Source organism: Mytilus californianus, unplaced genomic scaffold (assembly GCF_021869535.1).
Source record: "Mytilus californianus isolate M0D057914Y unplaced genomic scaffold, xbMytCali1.0.p SCAF_18, whole genome shotgun sequence".
Lineage (NCBI taxonomy): Eukaryota > Metazoa > Mollusca > Bivalvia > Mytilida > Mytilidae > Mytilus > Mytilus californianus.
The window spans coordinates 10343279-10371122 of record NW_026262666.1 but is presented as its reverse complement, the minus strand read 5'-3'; the positions used below and the strand labels follow the sequence as shown (position 1 = coordinate 10371122).

Sequence of the window (27844 nt, the reverse complement as noted above, 5' to 3'; positions counted from 1 at the left end):
CTCAGCTGGTCCCTAAATAAAATAGTGTGCTAGTTCAGTGAAAATGGACGTCACACTAAACTCCAAAACATATAAATGAACTGAAATTAAAAAACATCCAAGACTAACAAAGGCCAGAGGCTCACGACTTGGGACAGGCGCAAAAATGCGGCGGGGTTAAACATGTTTTGTAAGATCTCAACCCTCCCCCTATACCTCTAGTCAATGTAGAAAAAAGAAATACATAGCAATACGCACAGTAAATGATACATAAATGAACAAAAGGACTACTAGCAGTTACTGCCATGCCAGCTCCAAACCTCAATTAAACTGATTGAAAGGTTGTGTCTTCATCATATGAAAATCAAGTACAATCCCTCCCGTTAGGGGTTTAGTATCATACCATCATAAAATACATGAGAAGAACATAACCCGTATCATGCCAACAACTGGTTTTAGAATAAATGTGTTTATTTCAGATACAAAGACCCTATGAGTGAATCAATATTAATACCAAAATATGCAATCCTTAATGACTTGACAACAGTATCGTAACTATATCCTTTCCGAATAAGTCTGTTTAAAGGTTTGGTTAGATTTTGATGTGAATGCCGACATTTTTGTGCTTTGTAAAGAATATTACCATAAAATATTGGATGTGAAATACCTGAACGTATAAGATGTCTGCATGTTGATTTATATTTACGAATGATGTCCTTGTACCGATGATAAAATTTAGTAAATGTTTTGACTAGTTTGTGATATCGAAAAGCCTGGTGTACTAATTTTTCAGTAATACAGAGATTTCTTTCGTTGAAATCAAATACCTTGTTACATACACGACCGAATCGAACAAGTTGAGATATATAAACACCATAAGATGGCGACAAGGGAACGTCACCAACTAAAAATGGATAATTAACAATAGGAAATGAAAAATCATCTCTTTTATCATAAATTTTGTTATTAAGTTTCCCGTTAAAGATAACGATATCAAGATCCAGAAAAGGGCAGTGTTCATTGTTAGTTTTAGCTTTATTTAAAGTCAGTTCGGCAGGATAAATCTCTTTAGTGTACATACTGAGGTCGTCATTATTGGGAGCCAATATATCATCTAAATATCTAAAAGTGTTATTTATTTTTTGAATCAGATGTTGTTTCGATTGGTCTTTAGTCATAAATTGTAACTCATAACAATACAGAAACAGGTCCGCAATAAGTGGTACACAGTTAGTCCCCATGGAAATTCCGATAACCTGACGATATACGGAATCTCCATAGCGAACAAAAATGTTACCTACTAAAAATTCAAGGGCAGTTATAGTATCAAAGCAGGTCAAATTGACATAGTTCATTAGTTTGTTGTTGCTAAAAATGACTTAAAAGAGTTCGAACATATATATTCGCATTCCGACTTTTTAAATGCCTATTTAATCAGGTGTGTGAATTTTTTCTTAATAAGATTATGAGGCAACGTGGTATATAGGGTAGAAAAATCAAACCTTTGAACAGATTCGAAATCACCAATATAAGCATGTAATTTATCAAGTACTTCCAACGAATTTTTGACACTCCAAAAGTAATTAATTCCACTATTTTCAAAGGCCTTATTTGAACAATTTATTACCAGGTGTTTGATTGTAATAAGTGTACTTGTAAGTAGAATAGATAGTTTAGTAGTGGAACAATGGCTTGAAGACGAAATAATTCTATATTTATAAGGCGTTTTATGCAGCTTCGGAAGCCAGTACATAGTTTGAACTTTCATTGTATTTGGTTCTGCTTGTAAAGAGGTAGCTAAAAGTTTATGTTTGTTACAGATGTCATTTCCCGAAAATGGAATCAGTTGGAATGTTGGTGAATTTGTGATTTCCTTTTGTAGAACATCAAATGAATGTAAACTTTACGTCAAACAATAATGATATTGTTAGCAGTCTTATCAGCCGGGACAAAAATATATTCCTTTGCGAGTTCTTTTAGCTTATGCTTGATACGGGAAATTGGGCTATTATGATAGTTGTTAGGAGTAAAATGATCTTTAAAATGTTGAATACGTATATTAACTATGTTCATTACCGAATGTTAAAAAGAATCTAATGATTTCTTGTCAGATTTTTCTCGTTTTATCCATTTAGAGCAGTAAGTACGGAGTGAGTCGTGGATGATGTTACGACACTCATTCCAATTAATAATTGACGGGGGACGATATTTAGGTCCTTTACTGAGGAATGATTTCAACTCTCGGTCACGAACGATGTTAAGGTCTCCTGTTATAACATGGGAACTGGGGCCATAAATGTATTCGGATTTACTGCAATTTCATGAGGTAGGTGTATTGTCACTGATATTAACATCTTTACACACTTCGCTGTAATTAAACACATATTTCCGGGTAGATTGTTTGTAAACATAACAAATAAGAGGGAGTTCAGTATTATCAAAATAGCCAGGAATTTGTTCTTTAACAGAATGATCATTAAAAATACCGGCAATATTTACAAAATCAAAACCTTTATTGACATATTTAATTTTAATAAAATGTTTTTTGTGATCATCAGGGCGATCAATTTTGGGAAACAATTTAGAATAACAATATGCAATTATAATTTGGACGATTTCATAATTAGGTCTGCAATATGGAATTGGGTTGCATTCCTCCAAAATTTGATGTTATCTATTAACAGGCAAAGAACAGAGCTTGGTTAATAGATAGTGTCTACCGTTGTTTTTTGAAATAGAAATGAGAACGGTTTTTACGTACTGTTTTAAAAACTATATCCACAATGCTAACAGAATCTGTTCTAGATATATTACCAATTCCCATGATGTTGTTGTTAAGACCGAGAGGATAGACTGTCTGTAATTATTTTATCTAATTTAATTCAATTATTTTTCGTGATCGTACAAATTTTGAATGAGATTCCCCAGGCTGCTTATTAACTTCTTCTAAAGGTTGAACTGTTAAATATTTAAAAGGATGATTGTGCTTCTTAAGGTGCTGATAAATGATACTTTTGAATTTATGGGGTCTTTTAAAACGATAAAGGTGTTCTTGCGTGCGTTTTGATAAATATCGTCCAGTTTCACCTACGTACTGAATACCGCATCCCGGTTTGTTTCAAGTGAGTAAATATATGATACTGTAAGTTTTTCAAGTGATATCAGTTTCAAAATTTAGGGAAAACGTACGACCGTTAAACGTGGACATTATCGTATCGTTGGTGGAAAGACGGGGACATGTAAGTAATTTTTTGGCATGACACTTATAGATAGAAGCGTAACCACGATTTTTGTTATTAAAAATGTTAGCGATTGTAGTATGTTTAGATAATCGATTTTGAAGATTGAGACTTGTAGATACCCTTTGAACGAGTTTAGTATTAAGTATTTTTCCATTTCGAAGTTTCATGATTATGTGTGTTCAAACCTGTTATTTTCTGGTGTGTAAGAGGATGATACTGTGTATACCAATCTGATATGGTCTCTTTCTTCTTACTTATTATGTATATTCATTTCTGTTATGTTCTATTTACTCTGATTTGTATGTAGATGACTATGTGTTTACAAACCTGTAATGTTATCTTCCCTTTAACATGTAAATATATGATTCTATGTGTGTAAACCCTATTTTTTTCTGACGTGTAAATTTGAAGTAATGTATGTCCAAATCTGTTATATTCTCTGTCGTCTTACGTGGATGTGGAGGAGTCTGTGTATTCAACTCTGTTATATTATCTTTCCTCTGATGTTTGCAGATGCTTTATGTATGCAAGGAATTGTATATTCAAATATTTGAATATACAATTCCTTGATGTATGTAAACCTGTTATGTTGTCTTTCCTCTTATGTTTACGTGGATGATTCTGTGTGTTTAAACATGTGTTTTCTCTTTCCTCTGACATTTATATGGATGATTCTGTTTTCTTTTTACTCTGATGTGTATGTGGATTCTGTGTATTCTACTCTGGTTTTCCTCTTGTATCCAAAAAGCGTGCGTTTAAACATGTTATGGTTTCTTTCCGTTGACGTTTTTGTATATGATTCTGTGTGGTCAAACACGTTAATATGTTCTCGTTCTTCTGACGTGTATGTGGACGATACTATGCGTTCAAACCTATTATGTTCTCTTTTGTTTGATCTGTATTTTGATGATTGTGTGTTTTCAAACTGTTATATTCTGTTTTCTCTGATGTATGTGTACGATTATATGGGTTCAAACCTGTTATTTTCTCTTTCCTTTGACATGTATGTGTATGATTATGTGTGATCAAACCTGCTATGTTCGCTTTTGTCTGATCTATATTTTGATGATTCTGTGTTTTCAAACTGTTATATTCTTATTTCTCGTACATGTATGTGTATGATTCTGTGAGTGTTTAATTGTGTTTTCTTTCCTCTGACATGTTTGTGTATGATAATATATGTTCAAACCTGTTATGTTCTCTTTCCTCTGACATGTATGTGTATGATTATATATGTTCAAACCTGTTATGTTCTCTTTCCTCGTATGATAATATATGTTCAAACCTGTTATGTTCTCTTTCCTCTGACATGTATGTGTATGATAATATATGTTCAAATCTGTTATGATCTCTTTCCTCTGATATGTATGTGTATGATAATATATGTTCAAACCTGTTATGTTCTCTTTCCTCTGACATGTATGTGTATGATATATATGTTCAAACCTGTTATGTTCTTTTTCCTCTGACATGTATGTGTATGATAATATATGTTCAAACCTGTTATGTTCTCTTTCCTCTGACATGTATGTGTATGATAATATATGCTAAAACCTGTTATGTTCTCTTTCCTCTGACATGTATGTGTATGATAATATATGTTCAAACCTGTTATGTTCCCTTTCCTCTGACATGTATGTGTATAACATATGTTCAAACCTGTTATGTTCTCTTTCCTCTGACATGTATGTGTGTGATAATATATGTTCAAACCTGTTATGTTCTCTTTCCTCTGACATGTATGTGTGTGATAATATATGTTCAACCCTGTTATGTTCTCTTTCCTCTGACATGTATGTGTATGATAATATATGGTCAACCCTGTTATGTTCTCTTTCCTCTGACATGTATGTGTATGATAATATATGTTCAAACCTGTTATGTTCTCTTTCCTCTAACATGTTTGTGTATGATTATGTGTGATCAAACCTGCTATGTTCTCTTATCTCTGATATATAAATACAACATACCAGCAATCAAAGCCGAGGTACAGCACCATATTGATTAAACAAAGAAAAATCTTAAAATCTTAAAATATATGGTACAACCATATGATTCCCGATTAATGTTAATTAGTAGTACCGAACAATTACAAATGAAATAAACACTTTACAACGTTCATGTGTCCGAAGCGCTTTTCTGGATTTACCTTTATCAGGAACGCTCAAACCTAAATAATTGAAAACCAGGTGTGTGTATATAAATGTATTATAGAATTAAGGATGTTCGCTCCTGTTGTTTTTGAATTTTTGCAAGATATTCGAAATCCTCTGGTTTTATCCATGTAGTGCCATTAAAAGATTTTGCCCACAAACCCTTACTTTTCTTTTCATATTTTTATTACATATAGTTTAAAAAGCCATATTTGAAAATCTTATAAAATCCATGTTATTTTTTCATAGATTTTGAAGGTAAAAAGGTGCCAATGTTAAATGTATGAAAAATCTAGAGAGAATCACTTCGAGCCAAATTTTCAAAGGCTTATATCTTGAAAACAAGCTCACGGACCCTTCATTTTTTTCTGCTTTTTTAGTTCCTTTATTAATATAGTTTCAATTTACAGTGTTTTAAAAATCTTATTATTTTGAAACAGAGTAGCGAACATCCTTAAACAGTTTTTTTCTGTGGTCTATTAATTTGTTAACTGGTCTTATGTACTCAAAAACTGTTAACAAGTACAAAATCAAAGGAGTTTCATGAAAAGATTATGAAAGATTTGAAGTAATAGGAATTTAGCATCATAGCGCGTTCATCATGGAAGATTTTTCGGTCATCGCGAGTGACTGAGAATGGTCTTAAGCATTCATAGACAGGAAGAGATCATTTTAGAAAAAAAGTTAAGTATGCCTTAAATCAACTTCAAATCCATTAAAATAGTAACTATCGTTTTCATCATTTCAAATGTGTCAGTCGTCGTAAGTAACCTAACATGTCCGAGGTACTGAATGGCGTTGTCGCAGTGAAAAAATGAACAATCTGAAAGCCTGTTCTCCGGATTGGACTGTCTGTCACTATAAGACAGTGCGGACTGTTACAGTCTGCCCTCCTAGTGGGACAGTCTACTCTGTCAACTTGCTATATCAGATCAACTTGTACGTTCAATTTGTACCCAGTACAAAGTGTCCTCACAATATTATAGCTCTTGCGTCACGTACCTCTGTTGATCACTTGTCTTCTTCTTTCTAAGAGCATTGATTTCTAAGAGCATTGACAGCCTCGAATGATATTTCTCATCCGCTTTTAAACCTGTGGTGGAATACATTATTTCCTGGATAGGGGTGTTTCCTAAATTTCTCCTTACTGAATATAGAGTATCCATTACGAATTTCCACCATAACCTTCCACCCGACCACTAACTATCCCGCCAAACGTCTTAATCTACACAACGGTTTCCCAAGCGTGAAATAAATATTGCTACAAGAAGATTCTTCTTATTTGTACCATAACGATCAATAAACATTACAGTCCTGTTCGTGAAATTCGAACGTGCAAAGATGTGACACCGACAGAAGTAAAATCAAAATCGCAATAGGAACGAGACTCGAGATGCATGATGGAATATCAAGAATCAAAATCATTGACCCTCAGTTTGCCATTCGTCAATTTACGTGATTCGGCATTCAAAAAGGACTATACAAGTATAATGAAATCTGCAGAACAAATTAAAAATATCAGGCAGTAGAGATTTAAAAAATTAAAAGAACAGTTAAAATTGAGAATGGAAATGGGGAATGTGTCAAAGAGACAACAACCCGACCATAGAGCAGACAACAGCCGAAGGCCACCAATGGGTCTTCAATGCAGCGAGAAGGTCCCGCACCCGGAGGCGTCCTTCAGCTGACCCCTTAACAAATATGTATACTAGTTTGAGTGATGATGGACGTCATCTAAACTCCAAATTATACACAAGAAACTAAAATTAAAAATGATACAAGACTAACAAAGGCCAGAGGCTCCTGACTTGGGACAGGCGCAAAAAGTTAACATCCTTTCAAAGTGTTTCAGTTTAGAGATAATTTTTACTTGCGTTAGTTAAACGTTAAACAAAAGACCAAAAGAGGCAATCCATACCTACAGACAAATAACATGCCTGGGTCATGTAAAACGTATATATGAAATGATGATAATACAAAACAATTCATACAAGAAAACTAACGGCCTGGTTTATACCGAGACAGTAATGTTCCGTGCTACAGCACAAAATGATAACAAAATTTTGAAGAATATATTGTGTGTATTTATTGAACATTTCAGAATTTTCCAACAGAAGTTTATTATGTACAAAATTTGAAATATGTTCTTTTTTTAAAACTTCAATAATGGTATCATGTTCATCTTGTATTCTATAAGTCTCATTCACTTGCTCTAAAAATTGACACAAACAAATTGCTCTACTAGTATGTCTTGTGGCACTAAGTTGGTTAAACTTTCCAGATAAAAAATTCTCAAAGTAAGCAGCCGATACATTCAAAAGCTTGTTTAAATCTTCATCCTGAAAAATAGAATATAATTATTCCCAGTTTTTGTTGGGGTTCGGAAGTCTGTTGTGTCCTATATTATGTTTTGTTTTATACTGTGTTGTTTGTTTTCTGTCGTTTTTCGTTTTTTTCCCTTGGCAATGGCGGTTTTTTTCTACTTTTTTTTAATATCCCTTTGGTGTCTTTCGCCTCGCTTACATACAAAAGAATCCCTGTTATCTTAAATTACATGTTACATTTTTCTGAAATTTAAACTAGTTTCAAATTTTTACAAGCAAATTTTAGATTTCGATAAAGAGAGCAATTTAGCATTATCATGTGATAAACCTGATAATAATTTTATGAACAAAGCAAACAAATTCAAGAATTATATTATAAAATAAAATATATTTAGGAATACAAATTAGTTGAAAAAAGTCCAAGGTTAGGGTGGTAATCAAAAACTCTATTTTGTAATATTCCAAATTGTCTGCCCATCATCCAGGTTGATCCATTATTGTAGGACATACCTATTGTATTTATGGTTAAGTTGCTCACGTCTTTAACATGTATGAAATATTTGCCACTGGATTTAAAGCAAACACCAATCAATTCATCTTTATTGTTAATTTATCAGGATACAGAGTAATCTACTAAAATACTTTTGAGCAAAATTAAATTGCTATCCCTTTGCGCTTTGATATTTGAATTATAATATATAAGATCCGTTTAAATGTACAGTGTAAGAAGGCAAAATTTCCTCAGATTATTGTTTTAAGCTTGCTTTATAATAATTGAGAAAATAAGAGAGTGTTTTTTTAACCACTCTATCTGAAGTGTTTGTCCCAGTCAGGAATCTATATCTATTCACTGTGTGTGCCTGTCTCGTTATTATTTCGTCTAATATATATATATATATAATAGACAGTGCTTCGTTTCTGGCATTAAAATACGGATATTGTTTTATTTATATCTGCTGTATAAAGTTTAGGAAATTATTTTTGAATTAAGGAATGTATCTGCCACATGCACATCTCTGATTTAATTCTTGTCCTAGTTGGTTTTATTTGTTGTTCTTTTATTTATATTATCAGCTCTTCAACGTTTGTATTAGGTTTTGGATTTCAAATATTTTGGCCTGGGGCATCACTGAAGAGACATTTAAAATTGTTGAAATGGGCATCTGGTGCATGAAATCTAGTCCCGTTAATTTTATCACAACTAAATAGTGTTTTAATGATAAAGTATGGTGGCTGGTTAAGGCCATTTCGCGATTTCGCCTTTTCACCTTTCATATTATATAGGGCTAAAACGCGAAAACGCAAAATCGCAAAAACGTGAAGTCGAAAACTCAAAATCAAGAAGTGAAACCATTTTGTGTTTTCGACTTCGCGTTTTCGCGTTTTCGCACTATAGAATATGAAAGGCGAAGAGGCGAGATCGCGAAAACGCGAAATGGCCTTAACCGGCCAACATAATAAAGAGCTCGGATTTTCCAATTGCACACTGTTGAAGATCTTACTGCATTTTTTCATTCGAAGTTAAGGGATGTACAGTAAATGAGTATGAGACGACAATCTCGTGAGATAGAGTGCACAACCAATCTGTCATGGACTAAAGCTTGTCAGTCTTCGTCTATATCACTAAAAGTTCTTCAACCAGAAGATTCAGTGTTTAACTAACACCTTCAACAAAATCAAGAATGTCCATAGCAACGATTTAAGTTCAAATAACAGTCAAACTATATATAAAGGTCATCATCGCGACCGAGAAAACTGACCTTGTAACAGGTGACCTTTGATCGCATAGGTTTTTCAACAGCAATGACAAGAATAGGCTTACATGACAAGTTTTTTGTTTTTGTTTAATAGAGGCGACCTTTATAACAGGTTTGATTGTACAGTAAAGGGGTTAGTGACAGATTTTAACCATCTATATATTGTATACTTGAGTATTTGTCTTGTCTGATCCAATCAATGGGGCATCTTCATCCTCCAACTCTTCCTCAACATACTCCACTTTCACTCTGGTCTCTGAATTTCGTCTACTCTGTCGAATCTTCATATACTGCTGCAAGAATCAGAAAAAATAGTTTCGACAGGGCCAAAAATAAAATTTAAATTGTTTGATGTTGCCTCCCTTCCCACCTAACAAGCAGACTACCCGAAAAATTTTATGGTATATTAAAATAAGAAGATGTGGTATGATTGCCAATGAGACAAACTCTCCACCAGAGACCAAAAGGCGTAGAAGTTAACAACTATAGGTCACCGTATGGCGTTTAACAATAAGCAAAACCTATACCGCATAGTAAGCTATAAAATGCGTAACACCATCTGATATTTAGCATGACCTCAATAGAGCCTGGAACATATAACCTTATGGGGAAAACGTGAAAGTTTCATCTTGGAACTCTTCATACACTGTATTTATCTGGGAATTGTTTTACTTTATAGATCTTTTTAAAACTACGCAGCCGATTAAATTGTTATATAGGACTACGATAAAAAGCATGAATGGTCCTATGATGGTTTTCTGAAATACATATATAGTAATCTCAGTGTTCTTCAACCAAGATGTGTTGTCCTGTTGATCGATCATCAATTAAAACTTAGACAGGGAATTTGCAGAACTCAGTTTAAAATTGAATTCTTGATAGATCAAGAACATTTAAACAGCTTCTTCTTGAAAAGGCCATCTTCGACTCAATCTATATTATACATATGTGATAATGGTTCAACTTGAAATCTAAATGTTTATGGCGATCTGAAACCTAAGATGACCGTACCACACTACGGAACATAGCTTTACACGGGATCATAGGTATATATGTTACCAGTTTAAAAAAAATCAAACAGAATCGCAGCAAATTTTATTGAAACTTTAAAATAATTTGACATTCATTTAAAAACATGAACAAGTATACATTATTGTTTAGAGGCCAGCTGAAGCCCGCCTCCGGGTGCGAGATTTTCTCGCTGAATTGAAGACTCATTGGTGGCCTTAAGCTGTGTTCTGCTCTTTGGTCGGGTTGTTGTCTCTTTGACGCATTCCCCGTTTCCATTCTCAATTTTAGATATACATGTAGTAAAGTAAGTTAAAAAAAATTGTATGAATATGTATTTAAAATGTTGGGATAAGATTGACCATAAATAGTGTTGAGCAGATAGATTCAATAAGTACCCGTATTACACATATGGTTAGATATCGCTATTGGTTTTGCTCAGAAATGCATTTTTGTAAATATTCAATAAAAGCAAACGAATAAGGACAGTTAAATGATGACTTACCAAACATGGTCCAATGTCGTAATAAATGAAATAAATCTTAAATGATGAAGTTAAGAAAATTTTTACTACATCTTTTTTTGTAAACACAAAGTATAATTTAACATTTGATGAATAATTCTTCCTTTTTATGTGCATTGTTTTTCTGTATTTTAAATAATCGTCACTCCAAACTTTGAATCAATGGAACCAGAATTTTCGCTTTGATTCATTGGAGATAGCTTAACGATCAGCAGCAAATATCGTCTGTGTACTAAATCGATCAATCACTTTACAAAGAAATTAACATTTTTCTCACTCCAAGTCGACCAATCACTTTAAAAAGAAATTAACATTTTTCTCAGTCCGAATCGACCAATCACTTTACAAAGAAATTAACATTTTTCTCACTCCGAGTCGACCAATCACTTTACAAAGAAATTAACATTTTTCTCACTCCGAGTCGACCAATCACTTTACTAAAAAATTTGCATTTTTCTCACTCCGAATGGACCAATCACTTTACTAAGAAATTAACATTTTCTCACTCCGAGTCGACCAATCACTTTACAAAGAAATTAATATTTTCTCACTCCGAATCGATCAATCACTTTACAAAGAAATTAATATTTTCTCAATCCGAATCGATCAACCACTTTACAAAGAAATTAATATTTTCTCACTCCGAATCGACCAATCACTTTACTAAGAAATTAACATTTTCTCACTCCGAATCGACCAATCACTTTACTCAGAAATTAACATTTTTCTCACTCCGAATCGACCAATTACTTTATCTTTATCAAGACATTGACATTTTTCTCAGTCCGAATCGACCAATCACTTTACTAAGAAATTAACATTTTCTCACTCCGAGTCGACCAATCACTTTACTAAGAAATTAACATTTTTCTCAGTCCGAATCGACCAATCACTTTACTAAGAAATCAACATTTTTCTCACTCCGAATCGACCAATCACTTTACTAAGAAATTAACATTTTTCTCACTCCAAGTCGACCAATCACTTTAAAAATAAATTAACATTTTTCTCAGTCCGAATCGAGCAATCACTTTACTAAGAAATTAACATTTTTCTCAGTCCGAATCGACCAATCACTTTACTAAGAAATCAACAATTTTCTCACTCCAAGTCGACCAATCACTTTAAAAAGAAATTAACATTTTTCTCAGTCCGAATCGACCAATCACTTTACAAAGAAATTAACATTTTTCTCACTCCGAGTCGACCAATCACTTTACAAAGAAATTAACATTTTTCTCACTCCGAGTCGACCAATCACTTAACTAAAAAATTAACATTTTTCTCACTCAGAATGGACCAATCACTTTACTAAGAAATTAACATTTTCTCACTCCGAGTCGACCAATCACTTTACAAAGAAATTAATATTTTCTCACTCCGAGTCGACCAATCACTTAACAAAGAAATTAATATTTTCTCACTCCGAATCGATCAATCACTTTACAAAGAAATTAATATTTTCTCACTCCGAATCGATCAACCACTTTACAAAGAAATTAATATTTTCTCACTCCGAATCGACCAATCACTTTACTAAGAAATTAACATTTTTCTCACTCCGAGTCGACCAATCACTTTACAAAGAAATTAACATTTTTCTCACTCCGAGTCGACCAATCACTTAACTAAAAAATTAACATTTTTCTCACTCCGAATGGACCAATCACTTTACTAAGAAATTAACATTTTCTCACTCCGAGTCGACCAATCACTTTACAAAGAAATTAATATTTTCTCACTCCGAGTCGACCAATCACTTAACAAAGAAATTAATATTTTCTCACTCCGAATCGATCAATCACTTTACAAAGAAATTAATATTTTCTCACTCCGAATCGATCAACCACTTTACAAAGAAATTAATATTTTCTCACTCCGAATCGACCAATCACTTTACTAAGAAATTAACATTTTTCTCACTCCGAGTCGACCAATCACTTTACTAAGAAATTAACATTTTCTCACTCCGAATCGACCAATCACTTTACTAAGAAATTAACATTTTTCTCACTCCGAATCGACCAATTACTTTATCTTTATCAAGACATTGACATTTTTCTCAGTCCGAATCGACCAATCACTTTACTAAGAAATTAACATTTTCTCACTCCGAGTCGACCAATCACTTTACAAAGAAATTAATATTTTCTCACTCCGAGTCGACCAATCACTTAACAAAGAAATTAATATTTTCTCACTCCGAATCGATCAATCACTTTACAAAGAAATTAATATTTTCTCACTCCGAATCGATCAACCACTTTACAAAGAAATTAATATTTTCTCACTCCGAATCGACCAATCACTTTACTAAGAAATTAACATTTTTCTCACTCCGAGTCGACCAATCACTTTACAAAGAAATTAACATTTTTCTCACTCCGAGTCGACCAATCACTTAACTAAAAAATTAACATTTTTCTCACTCCGAATGGACCAATCACTTTACTAAGAAATTAACATTTTCTCACTCCGAGTCGACCAATCACTTTACAAAGAAATTAATATTTTCTCACTCCGAGTCGACCAATCACTTAACAAAGAAATTAATATTTTCTCACTCCGAATCGATCAATCACTTTACAAAGAAATTAATATTTTCTCACTCCGAATCGATCAACCACTTTACAAAGAAATTAATATTTTCTCACTCCGAATCGACCAATCACTTTACTAAGAAATTAACATTTTTCTCACTCCGAGTCGACCAATCACTTTACTAAGAAATTAACATTTTCTCACTCCGAATCGACCAATCACTTTACTAAGAAATTAACATTTTTCTCACTCCGAATCGACCAATTACTTTATCTTTATCAAGACATTGACATTTTTCTCAGTCCGAATCGACCAATCACTTTACTAAGAAATTAACATTTTCTCACTCCGAGTCGACCAATCACTTTACTAAGAAATTAACATTTTTCTCAGTCCGAATCGACCAATCACTTTACTAAGAAATCAACAATTTTCTCACTCCGAATCGACCAATCACTTTACTAAGAAATTAACATTTTCTCACTCCGAATCGACCAATCACTTTACTAAGAAATTAACATTTTTCTCACTCCGAATCGACCAATTACTTTATCTTTATCAAGACATTGACATTTTTCTCAGTCCGAATCGACCAATCACTTTACTAAGAAATGAACATTTTCTCACTCCGAGTCGACCAATCACTTTACTAAGAAATTAACATTTTTCTCAGTCCGAATCGACCAATCACTTTACTAAGAAATTAACATTTTTCTCAGTCCGAATCGACCAATCACTTTACTAAGAAATTAACATTTTCTCACTCCGAGTCGACAAATCACTTTACTAAGAAATTAACATTTTTCTCAGTCCGAATCGACCAATCACTTTACTAAGAAATTAACATTTTTCTCGGTCCGAATCGACCAATCACTTTACTAAGAAATTAACATTTTTCTCGGTCCGAATCGACCAATCTTTAATTTTGTTTACATCTAAGTACCGTAAACACTATGCATTGCGGCGAAGCAGCTGAAATCAGTTTTAAAATCTTTGGTTTGAACCAGTCGGGGATTGCCTCCACGTCCTCGAAGCAGGCACGCTATTCTGGTAGGACTAGTAATTCTATGAAACTAAAAGTGAATGAAGTGTCCATGGATAACTAATTGGCAATTCTCATTGACAATAATACCAAGTCTCTTTATTTTCATATGTTTAACCCCGCCACATTCGATATGTGACTGTCTCAAGTCAGGAGCCTGTAATTGAGTGGTTGTCGTTTTTTGCTGTTTCTGATATTTTTTTTTCGTTTATTGCTTTGCATACTTTGTTTTTGTGTTGTGCCGCTACACTACTGTCCCAGGTCAGGGGAGGGTTGTCGCATTCAAACATGTTAAACCCCGACACATTCTTTATGTTCCTGTCCTGTCAGTCAGGAGCCTGTAGTTCATAGATATAAGAAGATGTGGTATGAGTGCCAATGAAACAACTCTCCATCCAAGTCAAAATTTATAAAAGTAAACCATTATAGGTCATAGTACGGTCAGCAGTTGTTGTTGGTTGATGTCTGTCATATTTGTTTTTTGTACATTGATTTGTTATAAGTTATGCCGTTAGTTTTTTTTTTATTTAATTGTTTCATATTTTTCACGTCGGGGCCTTAATAGCCGACTATTTATACGGTATGGGTTTTTCTCGTTGTTGAAGGCCGTACGGTTGCATATAATTGCTTAAATCCACATCATTTGAACTTTGGTGGATATTTTTCTCATTGGCAATCATACCACATCTCCTTATTTTTTACAATAACAAAGGATACTGTAACTTTTGCTGACATTCTGCTGACGTTGTATGTCATGAATATGTTATAAAACATAAGTACTTTGTTTATTTCATCCAAACTCGATTTCATTTCTGTTCTTCCCTGAAAAAGAAATAATTATGTTTTTAATAAGCATTAAACAAAAACAAACAAAAAGTATTTTCGGCACTTCTAATGTAAATAAAAGGTATGAGATGTGGGGTATATGTCAATGAAACAGCAACACTTTGACAAAAGACAATACAGACAAGGTCAAGATCTAAACCAAGCTCTCAGTCTAGAAAACTGCGGTTTATTAATGAATTTCTGAATATCAAAGATCTGCCATCAATACCAAATTCTATAAAAATAAAATAAATGAAATAAAATAATTGCAATGAATAACTTTTTGGAGAAGTTGACAAGAATGTTTGCAACCGCATGAAATATATTGATTTTCGTGTATACCACGTATCATTGTTTACGGATTTTAATGATATGCAGAAACAAATGCCTATTCTAAAATTCCTTCATTTTATTTCCATATAAAATACAACAGCTATGACTGCACGTGCTATCCGTGACAATGTTAAAATAATGCATTGAAAAACAAACGAAAAGCTTAAAATGTATACAATATAATTATTCGTACAGTGTTGGAACATATAAATTGTTTTTAGAAACAGAGAGAAAGCGAGCTTATTTTCCTACACTAAACTAATATTGTGTGTATCCTGCAATTTAACATTGGATTTAAACGTATAGTTTTTTTTTCATCCAAATCGTTGAAGTTGTTTTTGAATGAAATCGACATGATGTCTATCAAAAGTTATATTTACATTACTATGTTTTTTATCTTTAAAGAGAGGCGAAAGATATCAAAGGGATATTCAAACTAATAAGTCGAAAACAAACTGACAACTCCACGGCAAAAAATGAAAACGACAAACAGTACACAAAACACAACAAAGAAAACTAAAGATTGAGCAACAGGAACTCCACCAAAAACTGGGGTTGATCTCAGGTGCTCCGGAAGAATTAGCAGATTCTGCTCCACATGTGGCACCCGTCGTGTTGCTCATGTTAGTAAACATCCGGTGATAAGTCTAATTCAGTAGGTCACATTCGAGGAAAAGAGGACGAAATTGTGGTAAACTTGTAATTCTTGAATGTTTTGTTAATATTTAGTTATATTGACGTGTAATATTTTGTTTGGTTTTTTTTTTGGCTTGACTCAGTCATATGGGTTTAGTTTGCCAATAAATTATTACTTTTACTAAAACTCGGACCGCGATGAGGACCCCAAATTGATCTGTAATTATAGAATTATTTAAACGCCTTTTTAAAGGAAATCCAGTTCATTTGAACATAACCGTTCGCTGACAACAGACGAAAGTTATAATGGTCGAGGATGTCTGTAATGGCACGAGGCAACGCCGAGGGACATTACAGCCTCCTGGGTAATCCAGGTCAATTCGAAAACACCCATTTCTTAAAACTTTTATTAACCAAACCGTCAATGTGTAATATTTAACCAAACCAAATCAGTTTTTTGTTGTTGAGAAATTGTATATATATATGATAATACCAAATGCAATATCAAAAAGAAACTTTTAAAGTGATGTGATGGAATAACATATAAATGTAAATGTAGTTTTATTGTTGTCCTATTCAAAGCAATTTATGGCATACGAAAAACAAAATTTCATTCTGGAATTTAAAACTCAAAATTAAATAAATTGATAGATAAAATGTACTATGTAATTATTAACTTGAAAACTGGGTCAAAAAAGAAGTCGGGATTCCTGGGAACTTTCGATTTCTTGATGTTTCTTTGTCACAGAAATGTATTTGAATTGATAACAACTGAAAATCCGTAATAGCCCTGATTATTCATAACGGCCCTGTTTTTTTCATAATGGCCCTGTTTATTCATAATAGCCCTATTTATTGATGATGGCCCTGTATTAATGCCCTGTTAGTCTGTAATGGACCAGTTTTGTTTTAATAATAAAGGGATAGTTTGATACATAATGCACTAAACTGGTTAATAAATCGAAATTATATACTCGGCTGGTCATGCTGGTTAAATTATGTTATTATGCAAACTACACGGCAGTATATATAAAAATAAGGAGATGTGGTATGATTGCCAATGAGACAACTATCCACCAAAGTTCAAATGAAGTTGACGTAAGCAATTATAGGCAACCGTACGGCCTTCAACAATGAGAACAAACCCATACCGTATGGTCGGCTATAAAATGCCCCGACATGAAAAATATGAAACAAATCAATTGAGAAAACTAACGGCCTAATTTAAAACAAAACAATTTACGAAAAACAAATATGACAGACATGAACCAACGACAACCAGTGAACTACAGGCTCCTGACTTGGGACAGGCACATAAAGAATGTGGCGGGGTTAAACATGTTTGTGAGCGATCAACCCTCCCCGTTTAAATACTTATGACTAGAGTTCAATTTTCCGCAAAAAAATCTTATTTCTCCATTTCGGAAATATTATTTGAAATATTTGTCCCCCCTCGTTCCACCAAAATTCTACCAGCAAGTAGACAACAATCAAAGCAATGTGCAACTTCAGCCTAACATAAATAACAATCAGTTTACTTAGACTTTTTCAGACAGGGGAGCAATTTTCGCTTTTTTTGGTGTTCATAAAAAAAAAGTTACCTTCCAACTTGCAAAAATACAATAACACGGCCATGCTATGCCGAATATAGCAAACAGAACAAGACACAATATGCCTATAAACATCATTTCTTTGTCTTCGGGATCAGCAAGTATCATCCCAAATCCGCCTATCAGGAATTCTGGAAGTACGAAATATAGTATAACACACGTTGGCCACCAAGGATTTATAAACATTCTTTGCTTGATAAGTCTGTTGGGTGTCATTTCTGCAATGCGCTTGGTGAAAACCTCTGGGTTAAACTGTAAAGATAAACAAAAAAAGTTCAATACTATTAAGAAATTCTGTAAATGAAGGAGTTGTCAATGGCGGTTCCAAAGTTTTTCAAAAAAGGGGCTAGAGTTTGGAATAGGCAAAAGGTCACATTGAAACAATTGCCAAAATGGGAGGGACTGTGTGAATATTTGAAGAAAGCATATCAAATAAAAAAAACAAATAATTTCATCCAAAAAGGGACCCCGTGGGACCCTGGTATTACATAGTGTTCTATGGACTTATTCACGAGTGTTGCGTTATATAGGACTGTCACAGTTTCGGACGTTCTGACTGTTTATAACGTTACTCCCCCAGAGTACATCAGCCCAGTACCAGTACTTCGGTACTGGCAGGAAAATACAATCAACATTATATTGATTTGATTGAAATGTGCTGTTATAAAGTTTTGGAAATCCTTTTGAATTAAGAAATATATCTCCCTCATGCATGCAATACTCTGATTCCTTGTCCGGATTTGTCTATACTTCAGATCCTTTGAGGTTCGACTGTTTTTGTGTGTATGTATGGTTTGTATGTTTTGTATTTTCTTTTATTTAAATCTAGTTTTACGCAAGATTTCAATCCATCTAAACTGATATTATATTGTCAATTTACCCTTTCATAAACAATACAATGTAGGTAATCTTTTAAAAGGCGTACACCATAAAAAAAATGTGACTGGGGCCACACAACAAAGTCTATGCAATTGACATTCCAACAATGACCTGATGTTATTTTCATGTTGATGTACGCACAACAAACATTTCATTAAACCTTTTTGATTTTGAAACGGAGAACCCTTCTGATCCTTTAAGGAGGGTGGTAAAGGGTTATTTTCGTGCAACGTTTCGCTCTTTTTATTTCACGTGTTTTCGTGTTTTGACGTTTTATTTCTCGTATTCTCGTGTTTGGTTCGATGTGCGAGCTTCGTGTTTCCCCTTATTTATTTTCCGTGTTTCGTGTCGGTACTCTTAATTGTTCGTGCTTGTCCCACATTTGATTAAAAGTAAAGCGGGACTAATTCAAAGTCAGCCCGAATATTGTTTTACTATGAATAATATTTTTTTCAAATCAGATTCAACTAGCAGACGCTAAAAGGTGACCGCAGGGTCTTCATGTCCATTAATAATGACTTCATGATCTCCAAGAACGGCTGAGTAATAACTTCTAGTACTTTTTTCCTTAATATTTACGATTTTATTTCTCGTGCTTCGTTTTTCCCGATTTTTATTTTCCGTGCAACGTTTTTGCGATTTTTATTTCACGTGTTTCCGTGTTCAGAGCCCCCCTTTACCATCCTCCTTTAAGGATGTTCGCTACTCTTGTTTTTGACTTTTTGTCAGATATTCTGAATCCTCTAGTTTTATCCATGTACTGCCAATAAAAATTTTGCCCACTAACCCCTACTTTTCTTTTCAGAATTTTATTGCATATAGTTTTAAAAGTCATTTTTGAAAACTCTATAAAATCCTTGTTATTTTTCATAGTTTTTGAAAGGAAAAAGGTGTCAGTGTTAAATGTATGAAAAGCTAGAGAGAACTATTTCCCGCCAAATTTTCTAATGATTATATCTCAAAAACTAGAACATGGACCCTTTATTTTTATCTAAATTTTAAGTTCCCTTATTTATATTCTATCAATCTATAACAGTCTTTTAAAAAGCTTGTTATTTTAAAACAGAGTAGCGAACTTCCTTAACGCCAAACCCTTGTAATCATCAAACAGCAAACCCTTTTGATTTAGAAACTTCATTTTGGCAGTCATATTTTGCAGTGTTGTCGTGTTTGCCAACTTTTAATTGCAGCTCTATAAACACATAAGGTGTGCTGTGGTTTAACAACAAAAGTTTATTTCTGGACAATCTTCCAAACGTATCAATTAATAAACACCAGTTGCCAGGGGGTGTAGAAGAAAGGAGGGGCGTTTACGGGAATAATGCCCCTCCTTTCAAAAATCCTGGATTCGCCCATGAAAACGAATGATTTATTTTGTATTTCTGATTAAATATGGATTGAAAATAGGCACGAAAGAATTGTGCTGAAAGTGGACGATTAACTTAATTTATAATATATTACATCTATGCCACTTCTTCTGAGATAATCAGGGATATATCGAGTTTGAAATGCCTCTCCACAACACGAGTTGGTACTTGTTTCTTGGAAAATTGTGTCAAAATTTTCGTATTCTAAAAATAAACAATAACATTACTTGAAAATTGAAAGGTGCTCGGATTTTTTTTTTGACCAATTTTTAAATACAATAGTACTTTCAATATCTACCGTTTCATTTGTTGCATTAATGCAATTTATAATAATAAAAGTAATAATGATAATATCTTTGAAATCATTATGACCTATTTTTTTTAGAAAAGTCACGTGTTTCCTTGGCACTTCTGTATTTGACTACATGTATTCAAGTTAAATTTATTCACAACTTGCATATATATAGTCTAGACGATTAAGCGCTGGACATAAAGTTATTAATCTGTCTATTATTGAAGACTGTTTGTTGCTCTCTAGACGTCCTTTTGGGAATATTTGTTGTCCTTTTGACGTATACCCGTCATCTCTATTTATTCATGTACAAGAATATGTGCTTTGTGTATCAATAAAAATAATCACTAAAAATAAAGCAATTCATCCGATTTACCCACAAAATATACTAGTATCTGAAATGATCTTTATTCATACATATACCCAAAATTATTTAACAAAGGGTTTGTTCAGACATTTTACATTGTAATTGAAAATTAAAAGAAAAAAATGATTAAATCTTTAAATAATTTAAAGAAGAGTATACTTACTGTGAACCTGTAAGAATGGTTGTGTAAAACCTGCATTTACTGAAAAAACATGAAGGATAATTATAAGAAATGCATTTACATCGCGTTCATAAATACCATTGAAAGTACTCTCATTATTACACCCCGTTGCAACTAAAGGTTTATAGTGTTTGAAAATATGACTCATATCTATCTTGTACTGTTACTAAAAATAGAGACTCGTTCAAATTTTATTAGTGAGCACTTGTAAAAACAAAACTGAATTTATACGGAATTTGCTGAGTTTTCGGGAAATGACCTTCTTCCAAAATGTCATTTTATGATTCAGCGTTTGGTTTCTTGTATATATTCTCATTTTGATATATATTTCCTTTCCAATTCAACTTTAATTATATAACAATTGTATTTTTCCTACACATCAAACCCGTGTATGTTACCGAAAAATCATGAAAAAACCACCATGTTAAACCGTCTATAAGCCAAAAAAGAGGCTATAACCGTAGCTTCCCACTTCGTATCATATCATGTTTCAAATAATGACGATTACCATGGTTGTAGAATATGACAAAAATGCTTATTTTCATTATTGAGCTTACGGTGTTTTGATCATGCTATATTTAAAGAAAACTTTTACCTGGAGCCTTAATGGCAGCAACTAGCTGAGGAAACCAATGCATTGCATCTCCTCTGGCATCAATCCATGTAAAAAATTCAAAATCTTCCGGAATGTCACAGTCTTCTCTTTTTACTGGAATTAATATATGTTTTCGTTCGCTAAGCGACATATAGAGAGAGAAATGGACTTCCAGTTTACAATAATAACTGTCTGTATATTCCTTAGATAACACATGTACAATTTTCACGGAGCGTCTCATGTAATCTTTAATGTTTTCAACAGTACCTTTACCAGGAAGGAATTCAAGTTCGTGATCACAACACTTGAAGCCTCTGGTCTCTAATTCCCTTATTACATTTCTTGTCCATTCTGTATCTTCATCCGTATTTCTGTATGAAAAGAAGACATGGTAGTCCTTTCCATCCGGTAGAGGGAGCGGTCCATTCTCAATATTTTGCATTTTGTCGAGGTCAAATAAAGCTAAAGCAATACACAAATTTTAATATTCATATGAAAATTCTAAACAGATAGATCCCGCCATGTTTTTTTGTTTTGGAGTTTTTGTACAAAGTCTGATCGTTGGTAATATCATTCTGGACAAATGCCTTACATACAATGACAATACACTGAGTGGTGTGTCCAAGATAGAGAATATAAAATTTTCAACTTTTGTATATATTGTTAGTTTCTTCTCGTTCTGGGTATGAATGAAATATTTGTCACTGGATGTTAAATAAGTATTTATCAATTTATCAGACTTTATTCGGATTATGAAAAAAATAAAAACAAAAACACGTGACTGACAACATAACTTAGATATAAATTTTTGAAATATATATGAGAAGATAGAGCTTATCAAATGCTTTCAGAAAAAGAAAAAAAATAAATAAAAAAGAATGACCGGAATATTTTCTTTCTATTTCCTTGCTACATAACAAAAAATAGTTTTTACATTCTTACAAGCAGGTTTGTATTTCCCAAAATAATACGGGTATTCCAATAGGACAAAGCTTGAATTATTTTATTCATATAAAAGCTAATAAACAAATAAATATTTGGACCAACTATGTGTTACCATTTGCGATCCAAGACGGCGAAATACTAACTCCCATACTACCTAAATTGCTAAGGCGTCTGTTATCTTCTATCTTTCTTTATTTCAAATACATATATGAACATAATTTTCCTTTCTGACACTCTTCGTTTATTCTGGTATATCAATCGTTGCATAAAGATGAAGGAATTTTATTCACCTAATAAGTTTTATTAATAGGAAAACAGATGGACAAAACTTGTAGACACGAAAGAGCGTATGTGCAACATCTCTTTTTTTACATAGATAAAAAAAAACAGCTATATATGTGCTTGTTCAGGTCGATAATATTTGAATGCCTATTGATAAAACGGCAACGGATCATCAAAGGCGAGAGGGTTGGGGACAGGTTAGTCCAACGCGGGTTAAGGGCAGCGCCCTTGTAGGGGGCATGACCGCAAGAAAAGATTAGGTGATGTGAATGAAAAAAAGGTTAAAAAATAAAACACAAACAAACAAAATAAATAAAAATAACAATCCACTACACAACGTGCCTTTTTGATGCTGTGACGCTATATCTCCTTTGAATCATATAGATAAAAAAAAAATCATTATATTTACCTGCATTTAACATGTACACTTCGCCATTTTGATTTCAGATCAATACACAAATGCACACACCAATTACAACGTATTCTATAAATGAATTCTAAAGCGGAAATATATAACACATCGTTTAGAATGACTGTTTTTAAATCCTTTTACAGTCAAAATGAAAGTATTTTTCTAAAACTAGTAGAACATTTTGGCAGCTCTGTTTCAGTCGATTTGATTTTATGTATGTTGGCTCAAAAATTACTTATATTTTTGGCTTTCTGAATATTTGATCATGGTCATCCGATAAAGATTATTTTAAGAATTTTTTTTTTTTTTACAGAATACACACTTCGTGCATAAATTTAAATCAGGTTTGATACAAATTTTGGTAGGCGTTTTACACTTTAATCGAAAAAAAAAAATGTTTTGAATTTTCCTTTTCTTTATTGTTGGGGTAATGTCTCATTGACGTTAACCCAACATCTGTTATTCATCTTTTAAGGAGTCAATTGGTTGCGGCACCAAATATCGATATCTTTCTCCGATTTCACGACACAGTTTATTTCAATTTAGAGAACTGATTTATATTTCAAACCGTTGGTCAAATGGTATAACAGTAATAGCAAAATCGTACGTAACAAGACTTGTTTTGTTTTTGTTTTGGTGGAGATCGAAAAAAGATGACAAAAATCAGGGACAGCGACACCCAAAAAACTAAATAGTTATTCTGGGAAAATCTTCCATTCTGAGCATTTCTGAGACATTTTATTGGTAAGAATCCATTTGAAGACATTGGGGTTGCGGTTGCTGATATTTTAGAAAACCATGAATTAGTTGCAATAACTTTCATTTGAGACATTTTGACAGTTATCATGAAAAACGGATAATATTTAGGGTATTGTGTATTTTTTTATATCACTATTAGGCGTCCGTCGTCCGTTAACTTTTACAAAAATGTTCTCCTATAAATACTTAGCCAATTGGAACCATCTACATGCAGTTTAAAAAAAAGTGTCCGATGAAAAGCTAAATATAGAACATGCGTGTAAAATTCAAGTCTTGCCTATTATCCTGAAAACCGCTATAGATAGAAAAAAATCTGATGAAGGCAAAAATGTTTAGAATGTTGAGATCTACCTACTGTCCAACTACATCAAAATTGTGAGACGATTTTTTTTATGGGAGTTAATAATCTTAAATTTTTTTTACCATTTCTAGCTTTTTATCTTGGAAACTAAAATAGACAAAGAAAAACTTTAAATAGCATAAATTATCAGCAAAACAAAACATATTCAAATAAGCCAAATGGCCGAAATCGTCTGAGTACTCCTTGTAGGAGAGTTATTGCCCTTAAATAACGATTTTTTTTTTATTTTTACCTATTATCTTAAAATTACATTAGATAGAGAGAAGCTTTTAAAAATGATCAGTGTGACAATATCAAACCAGTCAAACTGCCGAAATCGTCAAACTACTCCTTACAAGAGTTGTTGTCTTTAACTGACAATTATTCTAACACCTTTTTCGTGTGTTGGCCAAAAGCTATAGAAGAAAGAAACTGTAAAAAGTAAAAAATATCAACAAATTGGTCAACGAAGCCAAAATTGTCTTCCGGAGAAGACATTACTGACATGTTAACTGGTGTCTCATCTGTTTCTTTAGTTTCTGAATAAAAAAATATGTTAAAACTACCAAAATTGTCGTCCACTTAGGAGTTACTACTCTTGAATAGTGATTTGTTTCGCATTTTTGTGTTTTTCGCAAAACTATAGCATAGAGACAAACTAAACAGAAAAAAAATATCAGCAATACAAGATCAAGTAAAAAGAGAAGTCTACAATGTTAGAGCGTGGCCATAATTGGGGTGCACTTAAATCAGGTGAGCGATTCAGGCTCTTTAGGGCCTCTAGTTCAGGAGATGTGAGGTACACATCAACGAGACAGCAACCCAATGACACTTAAAAAGATAAAATATAGATTTCTTTAACATAAGACATGTGTCTTTACAGTTTGTCAACCTCTAAAAACACAAGTCTAGAAAAGTAGTGTAAATTTTACAGAGACAAAATGTGGTAAAGATCTACCATCAACATCTGATTCCTAACATGACAAAACACACTATGTATAACTTAAGTCAAGCACTGATGTGATTTCTTACTTCGGACAGCTACATAAGTATGTTGTGGGGTAAAGCTCAAATCTCAAACACTGATGAGATTTCTTACTTCAGACAGCTACATAGATATTTTGTGGGGTAAAGCTCAAATCTCAAGCACTGATGTGATTTCTTACTTCGGACAGCTACATAAATATGTTGTTGGGTAAAGCTCAAATCTCAAACACTGATGAGACTCCTTACTTCAGACAAAAAGCTACATAAATATGTTGTGGAGTTAAGCTCAAATCTCAAACACTGATGAGATTTCTTACTTCAGACAGCTACATAGATATGTTGTGGGGTAAAGCTCAAATCTCAAGCACTGATGAGACTCCTTACTTCAGACAGCTACATAAATATGTTGTTGGGTAAAGCTCAAATCTCAAACACTGATGAGACTCCTTACTTCAGACAAAAAGCTACATAAATATGTTGTGTGGTAAAGCTCAAATCTCAAGCACTGGTGAGATTTCTTACTTCGGACAGCTACAAAAATATGTTGTTGGGTAAAGCTCAAATCTCAAGCACTGATGAGACTCCTTACTTCGGACAGCTTCATGAACATGTGGTGGGGTTAATCTAAAATCACAAACACTGATGAGACTCCTTACTTTGGAAAGCTACATGAACATGTGGTGGGTTTAAGCTCAAATCTCAAGCACTGATGAGACTCCTTACTTCGGACAGCTACATGAACATGTGTTGGGGTTAAGCTCAAATCTCAAACTTTCATCATTGGGAGTTTCAGTTTCTCTGTACCTTTGCTTTTGCCCAAAATATAAAAAGGGAAATATCATCATTCAAGGGCAATAACTTTTACAAAAAGTGTACCTAAATTTCGACTTTGTTGACCTATTTGTAGATCTTGCTGGTCATGTTTGCTGTTCGCAGTTTCTCTTCATTTTCTATCTATTTTACCCATAAAAGGTAAAAAAAAAATCATCATTTAATGGCAAATACTCTTAAGGAGTCAACTGATAATGTCAACAATGTTGGTTGATCTGTAGATCTTGCCTTTCTAATAATTTTGACTGTTAACAGTTTCTATCTATCTATTATAGTTTTTGCACAGAATTAAAACCTTGGGTAAAAACCATTGTTAAAGGGCAATAACTAATAAGGAGTTGACTAATTTTGCAAAAATTGGTAAAAAGCGTGACTGATGGGCAATAACTCAATTTTTGCTATTTCAAGTTTTTCTTTATCTATGGTAGCTTTCAAGATAAGCAAAAACACCAAAAGCTGCCCATAAGCAGTCGACCAACAATTTCGGCCATGTTGACTGATTTGTAGATCTGATCATTTTTGTAATTTTAATCTATCATAGTTTTCAAGTTTACAGACAAAAATAAATCTAGACTAGAAATAAATGGAGAATGTGTCTTTGGGCAACAGATGCCTCCGCTTGTAAATATGCATGAGTCAACTTCCACATACAGATGCATGCAGGATTCATGTTAATAAGATTTTATTATGATTATAAGCATTGTGTATAAGTTGCATAACATTTGGTTGAGGCAAAATAGAGTAAGAGAACAGAAACGATAGATTTAGTGATGCCACCCAATTTAGAACTTGATCTGTGTTTTGTGGTAATAAGCTTTGTGTATAAGTTTTATAACATTTGATTGAGGCAAACTAAAGTTATGAGAACTGAAACGAAAAATTCAGCAATTTTTGTTTATAAAAGGGGCATAACTCATGAACGGTAAAAGTGACGCCACCCAATTTCGAACTTGATCTGTGTTTTGTGGTAATAAGCATTGTGTATAAGTTTCATAACATTTGGTTGAGGCAAACTAAAGTTAGGGGATGGAAACCAATTTTGGGGACGGACGGGATAGACAGACGGACAAGGGCAACACTTAATGCCCCCTCCGCTATGGCAGGGGCATAAAAACTTATTTCGCCCACACCTTATTTGTGCTTTTAGCCCTTTCTAGGTAGCTTCGCTGCAATTAATTTTCGTGATTTTGTTATTTTCTTGATGTATTTATATAAGTGAAGATCCAAGTTTTACATATTCATGTTATTTTTCTACTCACAAAAATCATTAAAATTCGTTTACAGTATAATTCGTGACGCAACTCTCTTTTTTGTTTCTTTAAGCAATTTGGTATTACACCTTTGTTTGGCAGTTGTGATGATTTACACATCATAACCTGTCCAGAGTAACTGCAATTTAAAGACTGACATATAGAATTGTCATATGACTATTGTGGAAAACTATTAGACTTCTATAAGTCTTTAAAGCATTTATTACATTGTTGGGTTACTGTCTTATTAACATATACCCCAATTCTACTCTTGAAAAATAACTGAAGAAGGTTCACTTTCTAAACTTTGTTGCCATTATATTCTATATTTCATCCATGCTGTTTCAGTGTTTGGATAGATGAATCATGAAACACAAGAAAAGG

At 33.2% G+C, this 27844-nt stretch overlaps 1 protein-coding gene and 1 long non-coding RNA gene across 4 annotated transcripts; both read right to left on the bottom strand.

Moving 5' to 3' along the window:
* Positions 1-3386: 3386 nt before the first annotated feature.
* On the bottom strand, positions 3387-4984 carry LOC127726706 (uncharacterized). Of its 3 annotated transcripts, none has more exons than XR_007993651.1 (3): positions 4615-4859; positions 4411-4560; positions 3387-3406 (listed from the first exon to the last, which is right to left on the bottom strand). It is a non-coding gene; the product is annotated as an uncharacterized LOC127726706 (long non-coding RNA). The 3 variants fall into 3 exon arrangements; XR_007993649.1 differs by lacking the exon at positions 3387-3406 and adding an exon at positions 4935-4984 and having other exon boundaries at positions 4141-4560; positions 4615-4829; XR_007993650.1 differs by lacking the exon at positions 3387-3406 and adding an exon at positions 4881-4952 and having other exon boundaries at positions 4141-4560; positions 4615-4829.
* Positions 4985-5871: 887 nt separating this feature from the next.
* Positions 5872-23434, bottom strand: LOC127726812 (uncharacterized). Its single transcript, XM_052234265.1, has 10 exons — positions 23291-23434; positions 21655-22116; positions 21042-21080; positions 20314-20423; positions 17965-18225; positions 15287-15391; positions 10969-11004; positions 9626-9748; positions 7432-7713; positions 5872-5886 (listed from the first exon to the last, which is right to left on the bottom strand). The coding sequence occupies exons 1-10, from the start codon at positions 23301-23303 to the stop codon at positions 5872-5874; spliced, it is 1446 nt and encodes a 481-aa protein (XP_052090225.1). The 5' UTR covers positions 23304-23434.
* Between the last annotated feature and the right edge of the window lie 4410 nt (positions 23435-27844).